Genomic DNA, 17194 nt, shown 5'->3' on the forward strand with positions numbered 1-17194 from the left:
TCTTTGAGAGAAAAAAAAAAAAGGCAATGCCAAACTATAGATATAGTTTGCGATGGTTAATTCCTTTCAGATACTCATTCGGAGGCCAGGCACGCTGTCTTCGAACTTTAGAGAAATCGTATTTGTTTTGGTATAGAATTAGCAAAAGCAATTCAATTACATATTTTAAGTGATTAAAAAACAACAACACATAGTCTGCCTGCCCGGAAGTTTGAGTGGATTTATGGAAATATAAACCTTTGATATTTGCAAGATAAAGAGAAAAGAAGTACATATGCGTACGCAGATTAAAAGAGGGACAGACGAACTCCTTATGCATTAAGCTGACTTGCATCGACACACAAGTCCCGAGTTTTAAGGTATTAAATATGTTCCTCGTTTAGGCTTCTACTGACCCGCAATTCCCAAATGTAAGTAAATATATATATATATATATATATATATATATATATATATATCGTGTCCCCGCTCGCATTGTTTTTTTTTTCCGCCGCATCAATTTCTGTTTTTTTTTCTTTTACGATAAATAGACGAAACTTGATTGATTTTTGCTGTTGAACCTTGTGCATGCAAGGCCTACACACGGCTCTGCCATATGCTTTTATGAAAATATGGCGCGGGGCACATAGATCATGGAAGTCTCGTAGTATATAATTATCATCTGTTATCATCAGGGAAAACTTGTTTTGGAGAAGACACACACACACACACACACACACACACAAATGCCCTCATCCTTTTCTTTTTATGTATACGTCTTTATGCTGAGAGGAGACTATACTTCCCTAATGTATTTAATCTTCTGCACATCCTACTTCTGTCACGAAGGTCATTCATGATACTAAGCAGGTATACGCACCTTGTCTGAAGCCCGTCTTCCCTATTGTGCTCGATCACCACAGTATTGTTCACACAGTTGTACCGTACAGGAAATAGGTGAAGTATCGGGACAACATACAGGTCTAGGGGCGGATCCAGAAATTCCGTAAAAAAAAAAAAGGGGGGGGGCGGCACAAACAATATTTCTGAGGCTACTTCCGGGTTTCATCTTATTTGTTTCTTTTCATGTCTTTTGTTTTAACAACTTAATACAGAGGGGGCGCACTCCCGGTGCCCCTCCCCCCCCCCCCCCCCCCGGATCCGCCACTGAGGTCTTCAATGGATTCGAATCATGAGGATGAATAGATGTTGATAAATACAAGAATTCGATGCAATTTGCCTTATGTGTATCGAACTACCGACAAAACTTGAAGTCACTTTCAAAGCATTTACCTGTCATCATGTAGTACGCCGATATGCTTTTACCATAAAGAATGAATGCTTTTATTTATTTATTCATTTTTATTTTCATTTATTTATTTCTGTTTTTTTTTTGGGGGGGGAGGGCAATCTGATGAAAATCTTGAACAATATTTCACGGCAAATATTCCCAAAGAATTAATTTCCGTTATGTGCACCCTTTGTTTTTAGACGCGAGGGGTAGATTATATTGAAGAGAGCGTTATAAGGACCAAAATTTAATCAATTATCAAAGGGTATGTAATCTAATTATATTTATTCATCTAAAAATCATAAACAGTAAGTCACACGAACTTACTACAATTGTTTTCCAACATAGGCCTTCTACAATAAGAGTTTTATAAAAAAAATGGGGGGTGTTCAACGATTTAGGCTTCACTTTCATACTGCATGGCCCCGTTTTATCAAGAGATACAATCGATTATAAATTTCCTTACCACACAGGCTGCCATAAACTTGCCATAAAAACTACTATAATTATAACCAATACAACTCTTCATAAAAGAGGGCCCAGGTCCATCCAATAGAAGAGCGAAGGGTATTCCACTTGATATCCACTATACAAAAGACATGTTGGACATTGTATAATTCGCTGTCCTTCTCTTGGGCACTCCCTCTACCTCCTTCTCCATGTAGGCCTACTGATGCATAGTAAATAACATGAAAATGATACTTATGATACTCTAAACTGATAGGTGTATAGTGACCATGCATCTAGAGTACGGTGTAGATCTGATATTATAACTGGGGATTTTTTTTTTCTCATGGGATCGCACCAAACTTAACTATACTGATTGCATCATGCAGTCGTTGCAGTATTCCAAAGAAGATGATTTTCGTCTGTGCTTAGGACTGAATCACATGCTACTGTATACGGGTACGCAGACGAACTTATTCTTGTAGTTTTCACTGTTGATTTGATATTTCAATGCAGTGTTTTGATCATTATCACTCTTTACAGCCGTTTTACACACACAGACACAGACACAGACACACACACAGACACACATACACACAAATAATTGATGTCGGTTTGATATGGAATTCGAAAGGTTAGCTTATCACTTGGTGCCCTAACCAAAAACACTTTTCACAAAGCGAGCTGACCAGGGAAAGAAAATTGCAGAAAATGGATGAGGAAAAGCACTCCCCATACATTACACACCCATCAGAATAATTGTGCGCGTGTGTGTACTGAGTATATAATTCTGTGTGTGGACACAGGTATACTGTTAGCTGTATTATGGAATTCCTCCCCTTCAGTCAGTAGTGAAACTGAACTTGCAGTCGACACGACTACAACTGATGGTACAGCCTTACAGGCGTTTTGTGATTGTCACGTTGAGATGTATGTCATGCAGAAGTTGTGTACGTGATTTTGATTAATTGCCCCATCAATAGCAGGTGCCCAAGTGCTCCGGATTATAGTGGTCAGACATATACTCAACAAAATCGAGAGATTGATAAACTTTCGGTGTAGTATAGGACCTAATTACAAGAAAGCTCTGTGTACTAATCTCCTTTCACGCAGGCCGCACACACACACACACACACACATCCACCAGGGGCGGATCCAGGAATTCTGTTTAAAAAAAGAGGGAGGGGGTGCAACTAACATTTCTGGTGCCACTTCCGGGTTTCATTTCATTGTTTTTCTTTGTATTTCTTTTGTTTTTAACGAAAAATAAGGGGGGGGGGGTGCGTCGGTTGCGCCCCCCTCTGGATCCGCCACTGCACACACAGACAAACACACACACACACACACAAGCACACGCACACACAGATCGGGATTTTAATTGCACTTATATCATTATAACATATTATGAAATATACACTCCTTCATACATGTTCACCAATGAAGCATCTATCCCAATTTCTGCAATAGTTTGTGTCGGATTTCATTTCATTTCATGTTGGTCATCTCATGTTTTTTCCCCTTTGGACTTGATAATAACTTGGGCATTTGTCCTGATATGTCACTCCAAAAGTTGCTCATCCTCAACCATTAAGGTCATAATGATCGATCCGCCATTTCAGGGCATTTTCATGGAAATTTTCTACTTAAATGGGTATTCAAACTATACATGCTGTCATACTGTTGATGTGAGAAACGGTGGCTAGCTATAGAAAAGCACACCACTGAAAATACATGTGAAAACTTGAGTAACACCTTCATGGCCTCGACAGCGTTCTCTGTAGGTTTCTTCCTTTCGACTTCCACCCAAAAACCACTCTAGCTGCGGTTTAATTTATGCGGGAACACCAGACATGTTTCGCACATATGCCACACTTGGCAAGCTTCAAGCCCGAAGCCACTCCCTCAATGACCTCTTGAAACGACGGCTCCAGCTCTTTGCGCCGCAAACTCCTAGTCGTCCGTTGAGATACCCAGTGCGCCTCTGTGTGCAGTGAGTGACTGAACACACAAACACACAGACCTCCTCGAAACCCTATCTTGTACGCGCAGCGAGTGAGTGTACCATGGCAGTAGTTCAACAGCGATGTGTGCGCGACTGTGGATCCTCATGCAGAAGCGACACACATGTCTAATCTATCAAGCGTTCACTCCGTGAGCGACTCAAGAGCTCCGGAAAATGATTAGAATTTCCCACTGCACGGCTGGGTACTAGGGTACGACAAAGGTCATTCTTATCCACTCGCGCGAGGGCTCTCAGCTTGTGGGCAGGACTTAGCGTGGATCCTTGCTGATTGTAAGGAGTGAGTGACGTAGTTTGGTTAAGGGGGCTGTAAGGGAAGCTGACTTCGCTTCGCGTGCTCTCCTAGACCTGCTTGTCCTGCGTAAAGGGGAGGTGCGTCTGTGAAGCAGTGCGTATTAATATCACCACGGTTTTCCTGTCACAGTGAGCAGTCTGTGAACAGTTTGCACCAGTTCCTGTAACCGCGTCTATTGATTCGTGTTTTCTAGCAGGGAATGATGATCATATTCGAGTAGTTCTGCATGTCAGTGCTGCGTTTGTTTTTAACAGGTACTTATTAGAATTGGTGTTCAAAAATAATTTCAGGAGTATACTGGTATCATCCTTATTTCACATCATCAGCTGATGTAACAATGCCCACATTTCCGAGTGTTTCGACCCCTTACCCCAGATGGTGGTATCGTAATGCCGTATTGCCGCAAAATAATCAGCCGTTTTCATTTCTATGTATCTTATTTTGCAGAATATCATATGGACTTGTTGTCAAGGAGAGTCCAAGTACACAGGGGAGCTCATTCCACGATTACCAACTGCAGCTCTCGGCCCATTCAACTCGACACGTACGTAACTGCGGTAATCACCTGCACAACAGCAGTGGTGGCCTTCCCCCCTCAACTCCAATGCTGATGAGCAAGACTCTCGCACCGCTGGATAGATGCATTCGGCTGTAGTTGCCCTTCAGCTGCTGCTTTCCTTATTGTCCGCGCCAGACAATGTGTGTATGCACGAACTGCGTGTGTATCATCGTGTACATTGGCATGACTCCTCGCTACGAGACGATCAACCTTTGATCGCGTGCCCTGGCTCAAAAGCGCTCCGTGTACACTGACTTCCTTTAGCGTGTCCAAACCAGAAAGTCTTATTAAAGGTTGGCTGTCTCAAACCGCGACTCGTATTAGCTTGAGCGCTTATTGCAGGTACCCGCGTATGTGGTTGCTCCGTCAAGGACACATTTTCGGAGAAAGTTTTAATCAAGCTTCCTTTTTTGTTTGTTTTCTTTCTCGTGAATGTGCCACCAAAGTGGGCAAAGACAATCTTTACCCCATGGACCTGTACAAAGAAGCACCGACAATGATTAAAATGACCCAGAGGTACACTCTTAAACCTCAGCCCCGTCAAAAGAGGCTTCCGCGGTATAAATTTGAAGCAAGTGATCGAACACTCTTGCAAAATCTTGTCAACAAATATATCGGAATCGTGGAACAGAAGGCCGTCAATCAAAATATGTTGGATGAAAAGAATCGAGCTTGGCGGATAATAACACAAAAATTCAATACTCAGTCGGTTGACAAAAGAATAAGGAATGCAAAACAACTGCGAAAATGCTGGGAAAACATGAAATGGCGTGCGCGTCGCGAAGCAAAGGAGGCGGGGTTTGACGTCGACGTTCCCCAACCGGTGACGGTGGGGAATACCCGTCGCCCGCTGCTCATCGGGAGTGGCGATTTCGTGGATGAGCATGACGAGGGTGATGACATTTATAACGAAGAGGTGGAGTATGACGATGAGGAAGAAGAGGTTGTCGCTCCCATGGGAACGGAGCCAATCGTTATTGATGACGCTGCGAGTTCTTCATCAAGGGCGAGTGGATCTTTCAGGAGACCCCCTCGAGAGCCCCACCCTCCCGACGGCTACCACGTAAACCACCCGCCTGATGATGAGCTCATAGGAAGTTTCGTCGCCGATGCCTGGATGGCGGAAGATCCTCCGGGAGAAAATGGTAAGGCTATAGCTTGTACTTCTGCGTAAAAATTGTTTTCTATATAGGCATGATATCAAATCAAGCAAGGGGTAGTCTTTTTAATTAATTCTGATTTGTACTGCTCCATCACAGAGTAGAGAAGAAGTTAAAAAAAAAAAGGGGGGGGGGGGTTGTATATCATTATGTGAAATGTGATCCCGCACACCCTTCCTATTTTTATTAAATGACATCCCGTCCGATAGCCAGAGTCTCGGATGAGATCGTAACATAAACACGGACCTCCGGTACACCTCACTTACAATTTTAAAGAAGTATCACACAAAAGCGCTGCTGCGGTTGGTTGAGAGGATATTGACTGTTCACCAAAATTTCGACGATGTGGTACATAATCAGTCTCTTGACACGAATGCGATGCATCAATAGAGTTGACTCTCAGCGACCGTGAACGTATACATTTGTACGATATAAATGCATGCCTTTATAGATCTGAAGCGATGCTATGAGTTTGATGAGAAGGCAGGTCCAGTGTGTTATCTTGCCTGCGATATCTTTCAGATTTTATGATGTTATATGACATGATGTGATAAAGCATGATAATGTCTAAACATTCGCACATATTACATGGAGGTAGCCTCTCGTGTCGTCATATAGGTCTATATTTTGTCCATATGCAAAGATGCGGGACTTCCCCAACTCATGTGATAGATATCGCGTGGATAGTGGCAATCGCCCCCAGCGAGCTTTTCTTCCAAGAGCTCTTTCCATTCGCGAGCGATGTATTAATAATGAAGCGGGGGTTGTCGTTGCCATAGGAGCCATTGACGTTGGGTGCGTGGCTTATTACAGTAGTACATGTATGAGAATGTCCCGCCTTGTATTTCACTCGCTTGCCTTCCAATGATTTGAGAGCATTGATGGACTCCTTACGAAACGCACTTGTCAACTCTCCTGGCGTTTGGACAAGGTTTCCAGTTTCGAGTTGAGTCGATTGTGTTTGCTGTAATCATGAATAAGTCAATATAGCCTATGGAAGACATCTATCTCACTGACGCATAGTAAACGGTAACTGCATCCTTCAATCAGGGAGGTGGGAAGATCCTGCTTCGATCTATATACACCTGTCTTGATATTGGAGATTCGTTGTCTATACATGTATTTCCCTTCAAAACAATTGTGTCATCAACTTAAAAAGGAAATAAAGAAACAAATAGAACTCTCAAAGAATCACGATGAAATCGGTATTTTCACTTCATGACTTGAATGTTTTTTTTTTTGTTTTTTTTTTTTTTTGGGGGGGTGGGGGGTATCGGTTTTTTAAGTTGCCTCTTCATAATAATGTAACAGATAACGCGCCAATTAACAGCGAGTTATCTGGCGCTCGGCAAAGACCCAAAGAACCGTATCGTTAATGATTGTTCTTGATGGTATTTGTACTTCGATTTGTTAATACGGTTTTTTCGTTTACTGACTGTCTAGTGGGTGATACTGATACATAAGGAAACGTCTTTGTTAAAGATTTTAAACCACGCAGTCTTCATATATATACACTTTTCTTGTGTTCCTTTTTCTTTATCTCATACTACGACCTACCTTGTAATTTTGATCTTAGTTGTCATCTGTGCCCTTTCAAAACGTCCACCTCGTTTACTGAATCGACGCCTTATATTGGTTGTTATAGTTTTATGGTTGAAGATTTGACATCAATTAGTAGTTTGAGTCACACCGCTGCACTGAAGCATGCGTGGAGTTTAAACATCTCGTGAGCAACGTACATATACTGAAGAATCCAAATACATTCACCACTTTCTGGCACAAATTGTTTTTACATGGTCCTTCGGGGTTTTTTTCTTCCCCTTGACGTTTTTGTACAGGGATGCATCTTCCAGTTCGTTTCACACATCTTGACAGAATGCGGCATTAAGTCGTCGTATAACAGTTAGTTTGAACAATAAGCCAGTTCGGAGATAGCTCATGTGCAAATGATGGGTACAAATTATAATGACCTTTCATTTTTTACTGTGTTGGTTATATAGGCACTTCACTCGATTCAAAGCGACATAATGCATCGCCTTGCCCAACATAGCGTTTTATGGAATTCGTATTCAAACAAGAATGAATCAGCGTAGATCAAGTGACCAGAATGCTTCGTCTGATCAATCAACACTTTGGGAAGCATTCATTTCATTTATAGCTGTATTGAATGCATTGACAAACTTGTTCTGTTAACATTGCCAAATACCAGGCTTGCTGTCAGGTGGATGTCTACTGGCAGGCACCATTGATAAGAATTATATGAATAATCATTGCATCACAGATGCTTATATGTGAATTTGAAAACCTGTCTCTCGGTACAACAGACCTTTTTTTTTTTCTGATCATAATGTGCAAGCTGGAACCCCGAACTGGCTTATTGCATTAGATTTATGAATTTGTATAGAAGACGGCGTCGCAAGTCAAGTAAATTAATAATAGGACCTGCATGTATCATTGGAACTCAAATTAAAGATGAATATTGCACCAGAAAATGTCTTTATTACTCATTTAAGTGATTTTGTGTCAGTAGCCAAACGCAAGAATAATGATAATGATAGTAAAAAAAAAAAGAAAAAAGAATTGGGACTTGGGATCGACAGGAACCAAATATCGGGTACTCAGTAATCGGTCTATCAGCGCTCTTTGCACGAAAATTCCATAGTTTATATTTGACCATGCTGCATGTATACATACATCATATTTCTTATAATCATATGAACTCTAAACCTTGAATATGAAGCTGCAGGTGGTAATTCTGCTGTTTAAAGACAAAATTATTCTTTATTGATGTCATAGAGAAATGCAGTGCAGTTAGTTGAAAACAGATCTAACCCAAGGAGAAGATTATCAAGAATAAAACAAAGGGGACTACTGGTGAAAACTGAGAAATATACTTTCAGTGGAAAGTATAATATCTGCATTCATGAAATTGAATAAGTCATAAGTATTTACTCTGTCATACATGTTGTGGTCAGGTTTTGTGGCAGAGGCCATGAAAGTTGCGAAATGTGTTCTCTCTTATGATAACTTTTGGCGCATCAAAAATATGGTAGCAATTCCAATTAAAGTGGTGAAGCAGGGTAAATTTAGCAAAGACTCGAGCAAATCGGACGTAAAAGTGAGAATGTGTAGAGGCCATCTGAGAGCATGCAGTTGTTGAGGCATTCAAAGTCGCTTCAAAATGACCCTCTCGGACAGTCAAGATACGCCAACATCGCCTATACAGAGGATATAGACTATACACCTTTTAGTTTTACATCCATACTGGATATGACATAAAGGGCAGAGCACGAGGGTCATTCTTTTACCAGCCTCATTTCAGTGCGCGTCAACAGTTTACACGCAAGCACTAACCATGCGGGCAATTGGTGGAATATGGCATGGTCAATATCGCATTCTTTGTCAACCAATCGTGCAATCTTGTAAAACGTAGAAGTGCCTGAAAGTGATAACGAAATATGCACAGGACAATAGACGAACTCGAAATTAGGACCTGTCTCCTTCGTCGTTCTTCTCAATACTGCCATGAACTATAGTGTAATGACGATGTTGGAGATACATGGCACATTTCGCTTTGTTTCAGTTTGTTTCGAATTGTTTTATTTTCAATGATTTCGATGTCTGATTACCGGTGTAGAAATGGAAGCACAAAAAGTTTACCTTTTCAGATCGAACGCAAAACTTCATTTCACATGTGATATAGAAGATAGAATATAATCACTGCAAACTTATCGTGTGAAAAATCTTAGCAACCAAAACGAATGAAAATTGTGTATGTAAAAGGAATGATTTTGCCACATTTGGGTTGAAGGCTAGCTCTGATCTCTTTCTAGTTAAAGGAGAAACGTTTACCTTTTCAGATCGAAGGCAAAACTTCATTTCACAAGATAAATGGTATAGATGATGGAATATACAAACGTCATTTCGTGTGAAAAACCATCTACAACCAAAACGAATAAAAATAAGTTTTATTGTATGTGTAAGGAATAATTTAGTCACAATCGGGTTGAAGACTCTGACCTCTTTCTAGTTAAAGGGGAAACGTTCATCTTTTTACATCGAACGCAAAACTTCATTTCACAAGATATAGATTATGGAATATGCAAACGTCATATCGTGTGAAAAAAAATACAACCAAAACGAATGAAAATATTGTATATGTAAGGAATAATTTCGTCACATTTAGGTTAAAGACTCTGACCTCTATCTAATGAAAGGGGGAAGGTTGGCCTTTTCAGATCGAACGCAAAACTTCATTTCACAAGATATATGGTAAAGAAGATGGAGTATACAAACTTCATATTGTGTGAAAAAGAACCATTTGCAACTAAAACGACAGAAAGTATGATGTGTGTAAGCAATAATTTCGTTACGTCTGGGTTGAGGACTCTGACCTCTTTGTATAGTTAAAGGGAAAACGTGCACGTTTTCACATCGAACGCAAAACTTTATTTCATAAAATAGATCTGTGAAAGTAATTATGGTCCTTGAGCGGAGAAACCAATACTCAGAAAAACCCATAACAAACGACACTAAACAAAGATGATGACATGGCAGCTTCACCATAAGAATGCATGGATAGGGGCTCACCATAAGCATGCACGAGTCGGAGGCTCACATATTTCAGAAAGGTAACAATGTCATTCAATTACAATACCGCTTGGCTAACAAGGTCACCTGTGTAGAATTTATGCATTCTTTCCTCTTTCATTCTGGTTCCTTGAGCCCCACGCATGTATTCTTGAGGTAAAGCTGCTAAGTCACCATCCTTGTTCATTGTGAGTTGTTGATAAATTTTGAAAACTTTCTTAGTCCGTATCTCACTCACTATAAATTCTGAAACTCTGAACCCAGTTTAACCAATTTATAGTTATTCAGATATAAAAGTCTGAAAATCATCAGGAGTTCTCCTTTGATGTGATTTTGTCCATTATATACCCTAGGCAGAGTTTTACCAAAAAATAGAAAAGTAAATAAAATGAAATCAGCAGGGCGAAGAAATTTCCCTAATGATATTGAGAAGTAATCATTATTTTGCGTGACCAATGAAAAGACATAACATTCTAGTGTTTGAAAAATTGTGCACATAACTTGGCAAACATGTATACATGTATATATATGTATGTATATATATATATACATGTATATATATATATATATATGTATATCATGCAACTTTTTTTCTCAAATATCAAATATCAAAAATATCAAAAAAAAAATAATATGTACATTGCGTAGTGTGATATACATTTTGTACGTTATGAAATGCATCATCATGACTATTGCCCGATAGGCACTGATAAAGACTTTCTAACATCCGATTTTAACAACCATATAATATATCTCCATATGATACAATGAGTTGTCAGTTATCGAGATTTCTGCTAAATTAGCGACATAAACAAAATACTAGCAATGTGAGTAGGGTACTTATTATCATTATTAGTATTATTCTCGTGATTATGCTTTTCATAATTATGCAGATGACCGTGAAGGGCTTCACATGAAGGCAGATATGCTCGAAGCGGTGCGACCCGTTGAGCAGGAGAGTCATATGACTCTGTGGAATGGCGCCTCGACCTCTTCGCCCGCTCGTTCTCCTGGAGGGACGTCATCACTACACACTACTCGCACGCCGCCGCCTGCCAGTGACGTCACTCTAACTGCCACACAGCGTGCTCCTTCGGTATCATCTTCCGTTGGTGATGCCGCCGAGTCCATATCGTCTCGTCTGTCGGCTTCTTCTGCGTTCCGGAAAAGCAACAAACCCCGCGAGGGAGTCAATCAGAACCGTGCTCACCGGCGCGCGAGTCCTGTTGCTCCCTTGACTGCTGTAGATGTGGACGCAATATCTATAAGGAGTCAAATTGAGGAAGCGCGGCAGCTACGAGATGAAGAGGAGCACACCAAACGAATGGAGCTCATCCAAGCGCAACTGGACTACGAGAAGAGCAAAGTCGCAAGGATGCAGCGACTGATGGAAATGAGTGAGCTAGAGCACCGCGCGAGGATGCGGATGTTGGCACGGTACCAGCAGGTCGCCGAAAAACAGAAAGATTATTGGTCACGGCATGCTGATGGAGGCGACATTTTCATAAATGGCGCCCCTCCAAATGATCAAGTCTTGTTGTGACCACCTTGGGGTAGGGAAACCGCCATTCAAAAAATATGACACACGTTTGCATAGCAACTCATACTACGAAGCCTCTTCACAAGATTGTAGGCGTAACGAGAATTAAATGACAGACGCATAACATTGAGGGACATATTACATGTTTGACATGGATTTGATGACAAATAAGAATCAAACGGAAATACCTTGTAACTTTTGTTTTGTCGTATGAGGCCTTGCCATCTGGTATGTAAGCAAATTACAATGCAAAGTCGAGATAAGTGAGCTTTGATAAAGACTTTACTTTGCAAAGAATTACTGAATGGTATGGAAATCAACAGCACGATACATGATTACAGACACACAAATGTATACGTGAACTGTAGGGTGATACGCATTCAACGTGATTCATATCTACAATAAGTGTACCGTAAATTTATAGCAGGATATAAGGCAGTTCTTTTCGTTGTGCTTTTAGCTGAATATTTTTTTTTTTGTGTGTGTTGAGTTTTACCATTTGTAATAAGGGTTGAAAATCTCAGCCATGCAGCTTACGTCCCTGTATTCATTTGCCCAAATTGTTGCCATTGTTTGCTACTTAATTGTCTCCAAAGAGATTGACAAAACGTTTTGTTTTTACTTCAAGCCAGGTGAAGGGTCTGAGGAATCCAAGCAAGGAGGTTGAAGAAAGCCAAACAAACAAAGAAATCTGCAAGCAAAACTTAAACACAAATTTGTCTCAAAACTAAAATTTCCATGAATAAATCGTACATACTTTTTGATTTAAATCAGCGACAATCAAACTGGTCCTGCAAAACCGTAATAAGATCTGTGCAGAGTTGTTGGAGAATACAACATTGTCTTTGATTGAATTTGTTCATTTGTTGTCTCGTTGCTAGTCAACTGAATTCAGCTGAATTTATGTGAAACAAAATATTCAGGATCTTGTGCTATGTTACATATTATCAGTGATGTGACTTTGCACTGTTCAAATACACTCCTCGATATCCCATTTTGGACACGATATCCCATTTCTGAAATTTAGTTGTTCTTTTTTGAGACTGCAGTCCAGATTTAGCAATGCTAGAAGGTGAAAAGAAGACGAACCCATGGCTTGAAGTAAGTCGGCGCAATTAGTGTCCCGTGAAAAGAAGCGTCCTTATCAGAGCCAGGTGTCTAGTTCATTTATGTGAATCGGATACGTATAATATACACGGCATATCTTTATGACAAGGAAGGTGTAAATTCCCTTCCCTTGCAGAGCTGTAAGCATATCATGTCTCGTTCGAAAGGTGTTCCGTGTATAATGCATTGTATGATGTCAGACCCGACATTAACTTGACAGCACCCCTCCTTGCCGGACGACGGGTGGTTGAGCTATTCTTATCAGGTGAAATTGAGGGAATTACAGCATTCACACTTCTCCAAACTGAAAGGGTAGTTTTGGAAAAAGTGAAGTATACATTTCAGATAAAAGTCAAGGTATGATTATAAAGTTGTCACTGTCACAAATGATATCTGGTATTTCGGTAAACGAAAGTATCAGCATACGCGATCTCCTATAATTGTTATGCACAGGATTGCTGAATTGTTTAGAGTTGCTAAGTTTCAGCTCGAAATCGTTATGTTCCAGTGTTCTTGTGGTTGTTACACTTCAGTTAATTTCAAGTACTATCTTGCGTTAAAACAATGTATGTAAGGGCAAGAGATTGTGATGCAAATGTCAGATTGTTATTTTTTCTCGGTTTGTGATAAGTGGACCATCTAGGTGAAAAGAGATGACAAGGTATTGTGTCAGCTCGCAAAATTGACCAAAGTCGACAGTCACCATAAATTTGCATACAAAGTACACAAATATTACTGCTTGTACGAGTTGGTCTGAAATATTGCTTATTCTGTGTACGAGGCTGTTGGGCTCATGATTGCCATATATTTTTATATTCTTTGGAAAGCATGATGTATACAACCACACTCGAGATACTCATTTCTTTCTCTTCATTTTTTTTTTTTTTTAATGTCTGTGAAAGTTTAATTACATGCCGAGTTGAACACTCGCGTTACTGAAGTATATACTTGTGGTCCCGTTCTCAAAAATTCACTCAGTTCTAAGACCAACTCAAAGCCGTGCGTTAGTTTGAATAAGGCACAAACACTTTTTCATTTTCTTTATTCGAGTTTGAAGTTACTTTCTTTAGGCAAATGTTATGTAGAATTCGTTTGGGTGGAAGAGGTAGTTATAATTTCACTTTCATTCAGTTCGCTTTGTTTGAAATCGTGATTAGACTGTAATGTTATTGTGAGCAGTACTTTAAAAAGAAATGGTACAATTAGTGATCTAGACATGCACGAATGACAATTATCAGTGATTTAGATGATTCAGTGTTTTCATATGTGAAACATGTCTTTACTTTTCCTTGTTTCTCAAAGAAAAAAAGAAAAGAAAATACTATCAGATGTTCCTTCCAACAGCCTTTCATTCTTTCATTTGATTAAAAATAGGACTGTGACACATAATCAATTTCTTCAGCGTATTGGTGTGAGTGTTTTATCTTCATTATGTTCGAAATGCAAAAATTTAAATCCGATCTGCTTAATCTTGAGGTCAGAAACATACTTGGTTCTGGCTCTTTAATGGTCGACCTGCATGTATGCACTAAAATCATCAAACAAACAGACACACACACACACACAAACAGATTTTCTTCTTCAGTAGTTTGAGTAAGCTATTCAATAAGTTTTTGATTTTTAGAATGTTCCAGTGGACAAGGATTTAAGAAAGGCTGGTGGTAATTTATAATAATGATAATAATAATAATAATGGAGTCTTGTAATGCGCCATGTCTGTCGCACAGTGGCACTCCTGGCGCAGAAAGGTAAGACCTCAATCCTCTCACATTGCTTCATTCAGGAATTGAAAGAACTTGAAAGGAAATAAAAAGGTCTTGAGTTCCCTCTTGAACAGAATACACATATGTTGAAATGTCAAAAACTTAATCCACTTGACAATGCTTTCTATGCTGAAGCAGAAAGTATATGGGACTATGTTCAAAATACAATACATTAAGAAAAGTTTGACACTGCATGGCACATATTTCATCTAGACTTTATTGTCATATAGACAGTAACAATTACAATGACAGTAACAAGCACATTTAGTTCCTTTGAATGACAATCAGTAACCTGCACCTCTTTTAAAAGTTATTCTTTCAACACATCTTTCCTTCTTGGAAAATCACATCATCACTTGTACTAATGTAAATGATAATGAAGTGGAATTCATTATAACAAGCACACATTTACATCTTGAGAGAAGTGGTTAACATTAACACACATGTATACAGCACAGCTGGAAATACCTTGCTTGAACTTTGTCAAGTTCAACTTTCAGTGACATTAAACCAAATAAAAGATTCAAAGTAAAATTAAGCAGCTTTTCACCTGTGAGTTAGCCCTGTCTAACATATTACTTTTATCATGTACAAAATTGAATAAATTCAAGCAGATATGCCTCTTTACATGGAAGGAAATAATACACAACCCCACTCCTAAAATACACAACCTATGGCACCCTGTGTTGTCAAGGCATAAAGAAGCTAAAAGCAATACATGTATATGTTTCAAATTACACACATAAATCAACATACATATGTAATTAGTCCCAAATTACAATGGTAGTGACATTTCTTACCAAACTAGGCTAACCAGTAATATCTAACATAATGTATGGGCTTTGCCAAAATCTTGGCTTTAAGGTACAGTCAACCTCGCGTAAGTCGACATCGCATAAGTCGACAACTCGCTTAAGTCGACACAATAAAAAAGTCCCGATTTTTGCCTTTGTTATTCCTTGAAAATTTCTTCGTCTTAGTCGACATTTATAAGTCGACAACTCGCGTAAGTCGACCTGATTTTTGAGTGCCAACTGAGCTAAAATACGTGTTAATTCCCTCGTCTAAGTCGACATAATTTTTTCGCTCAAAATATTATCGCCATTCTCTGAAAAAGAATTGTTTTCCCGCTCCGATTCGCAGCATTTCTACTCGGTAATTTGCTAGTGTACGGCGCGGTAGCGTTCGCGCCACGCGTCCATTGTCTTGTACGCCAAAATAGAAAGGGCATACACTCATTTACTAGTCTATACATTGGAGAATTACATGTGGTACCGAAAGTAGTTCACTCTCCCCCTTTTCTCCTTCTCGTTATTCTCAAAACGCACAAATTTTGTAAACCTATAGGTCCTAGTAGAGAATCATTATCAGAACATAAAATAGGTGTTTCCGTTTATCCGAATATTCTTACGTTGATTACATGTATATCGAAACCGTATTAGAAACCTGGGGCCCATTTTTAGAAAATAAATTAAAATGCAACTACATGTAACTAAATCCAACTAAAAATCAAACGCAGGTGTATCAAATCACGTGCAACATTGCACATAAACGCAATTGCGTTGCTGAAAAGGCTTGCGTTTGATAATCATAAATATGAAACTACAAAATAGTTGTACGAACCTGAAACTCAATTGCGTTTAAACGCAACTTTAAAAATCAAAATGAAGTCCATCAAATCACGCGCAACGCTGTATTCAAACGCAAGAGCATTGCAGAGAAGACTTGCGGTTTTCGTAAGAAACTAGAAACTGCGTCTAAAAGCTTCTCTTAACATCCAAGGAGATGCGTCATTGTTGAAAAGTTTTGCATTATTTTTTATTTCGTACGCAAAATTACAAATTAAACGCAACTCTGAAAATCAAATACACATCATATCACACGGAACGCTGAAAAGACTTGCGTTTGATGATCATACGAAACTAGAAAATTGTAAGAAACTTAAACTCAATTGCGTTTAAACGCGATTCTAAAAATCAAATGCAAGTCCATCAAATCACACGCAACGCTGTGTTTAAACGCAAGAGCGTTGCAGAGAAGACTTGCAGTTTTTGTACGAAACTATAAGAAACTGCGTTTAAACGCATCTCTAAACATCTACGCAAGTGCGTTATTATTGAAAAGATTTGCATCATTTTATTTCGTATACGCAAAATTAAAAATTGAACGCAACCCCGGAAATCAACTGCAAGTCCATCAAATCACACGGAACGCTGAAAAGACTTGCGTTTGATAATCATACGAAACTAGAAAATTGTAAGAAACTTAAACTCAATTGCGTTTCAACGCAATTCTAAAAATCAAATGCAAGTCCATCATTAATCACAAGCAACGCTGTATTTAAAACGCAAGAGGGTTGCAGAAAAGACTTGCGGTTTTTTGACGAAACTAGAAACTGCGTTTAAACGCATAAAAATCTCTACGGAAGTGCGTTATTGTTGAA

The 17194-nt window shown here is 39.3% G+C and overlaps 1 protein-coding gene across 1 annotated transcript; it reads left to right on the forward strand.

Moving 5' to 3' along the window:
* Positions 1–4646: 4646 nt before the first annotated feature.
* On the forward strand, positions 4647–12302 carry LOC139738513 (uncharacterized). The gene is made up of 2 exons (XM_071649141.1): positions 4647–5736; positions 11235–12302. Exons 1-2 carry the CDS (start codon positions 4944–4946, stop codon positions 11882–11884), a joined length of 1443 nt encoding a protein of 480 aa, XP_071505242.1. The 5' UTR covers positions 4647–4943; the 3' UTR covers positions 11885–12302.
* Positions 12303–17194: the final 4892 nt, after the last annotated feature.

The sequence above is a fragment of the Diadema antillarum genome, unplaced genomic scaffold (assembly GCF_040938485.1).
Source record: "Diadema antillarum isolate AM-2024a unplaced genomic scaffold, OU_Dant_1.0 scf00000029, whole genome shotgun sequence".
NCBI lineage: Eukaryota > Metazoa > Echinodermata > Echinoidea > Diadematoida > Diadematidae > Diadema > Diadema antillarum.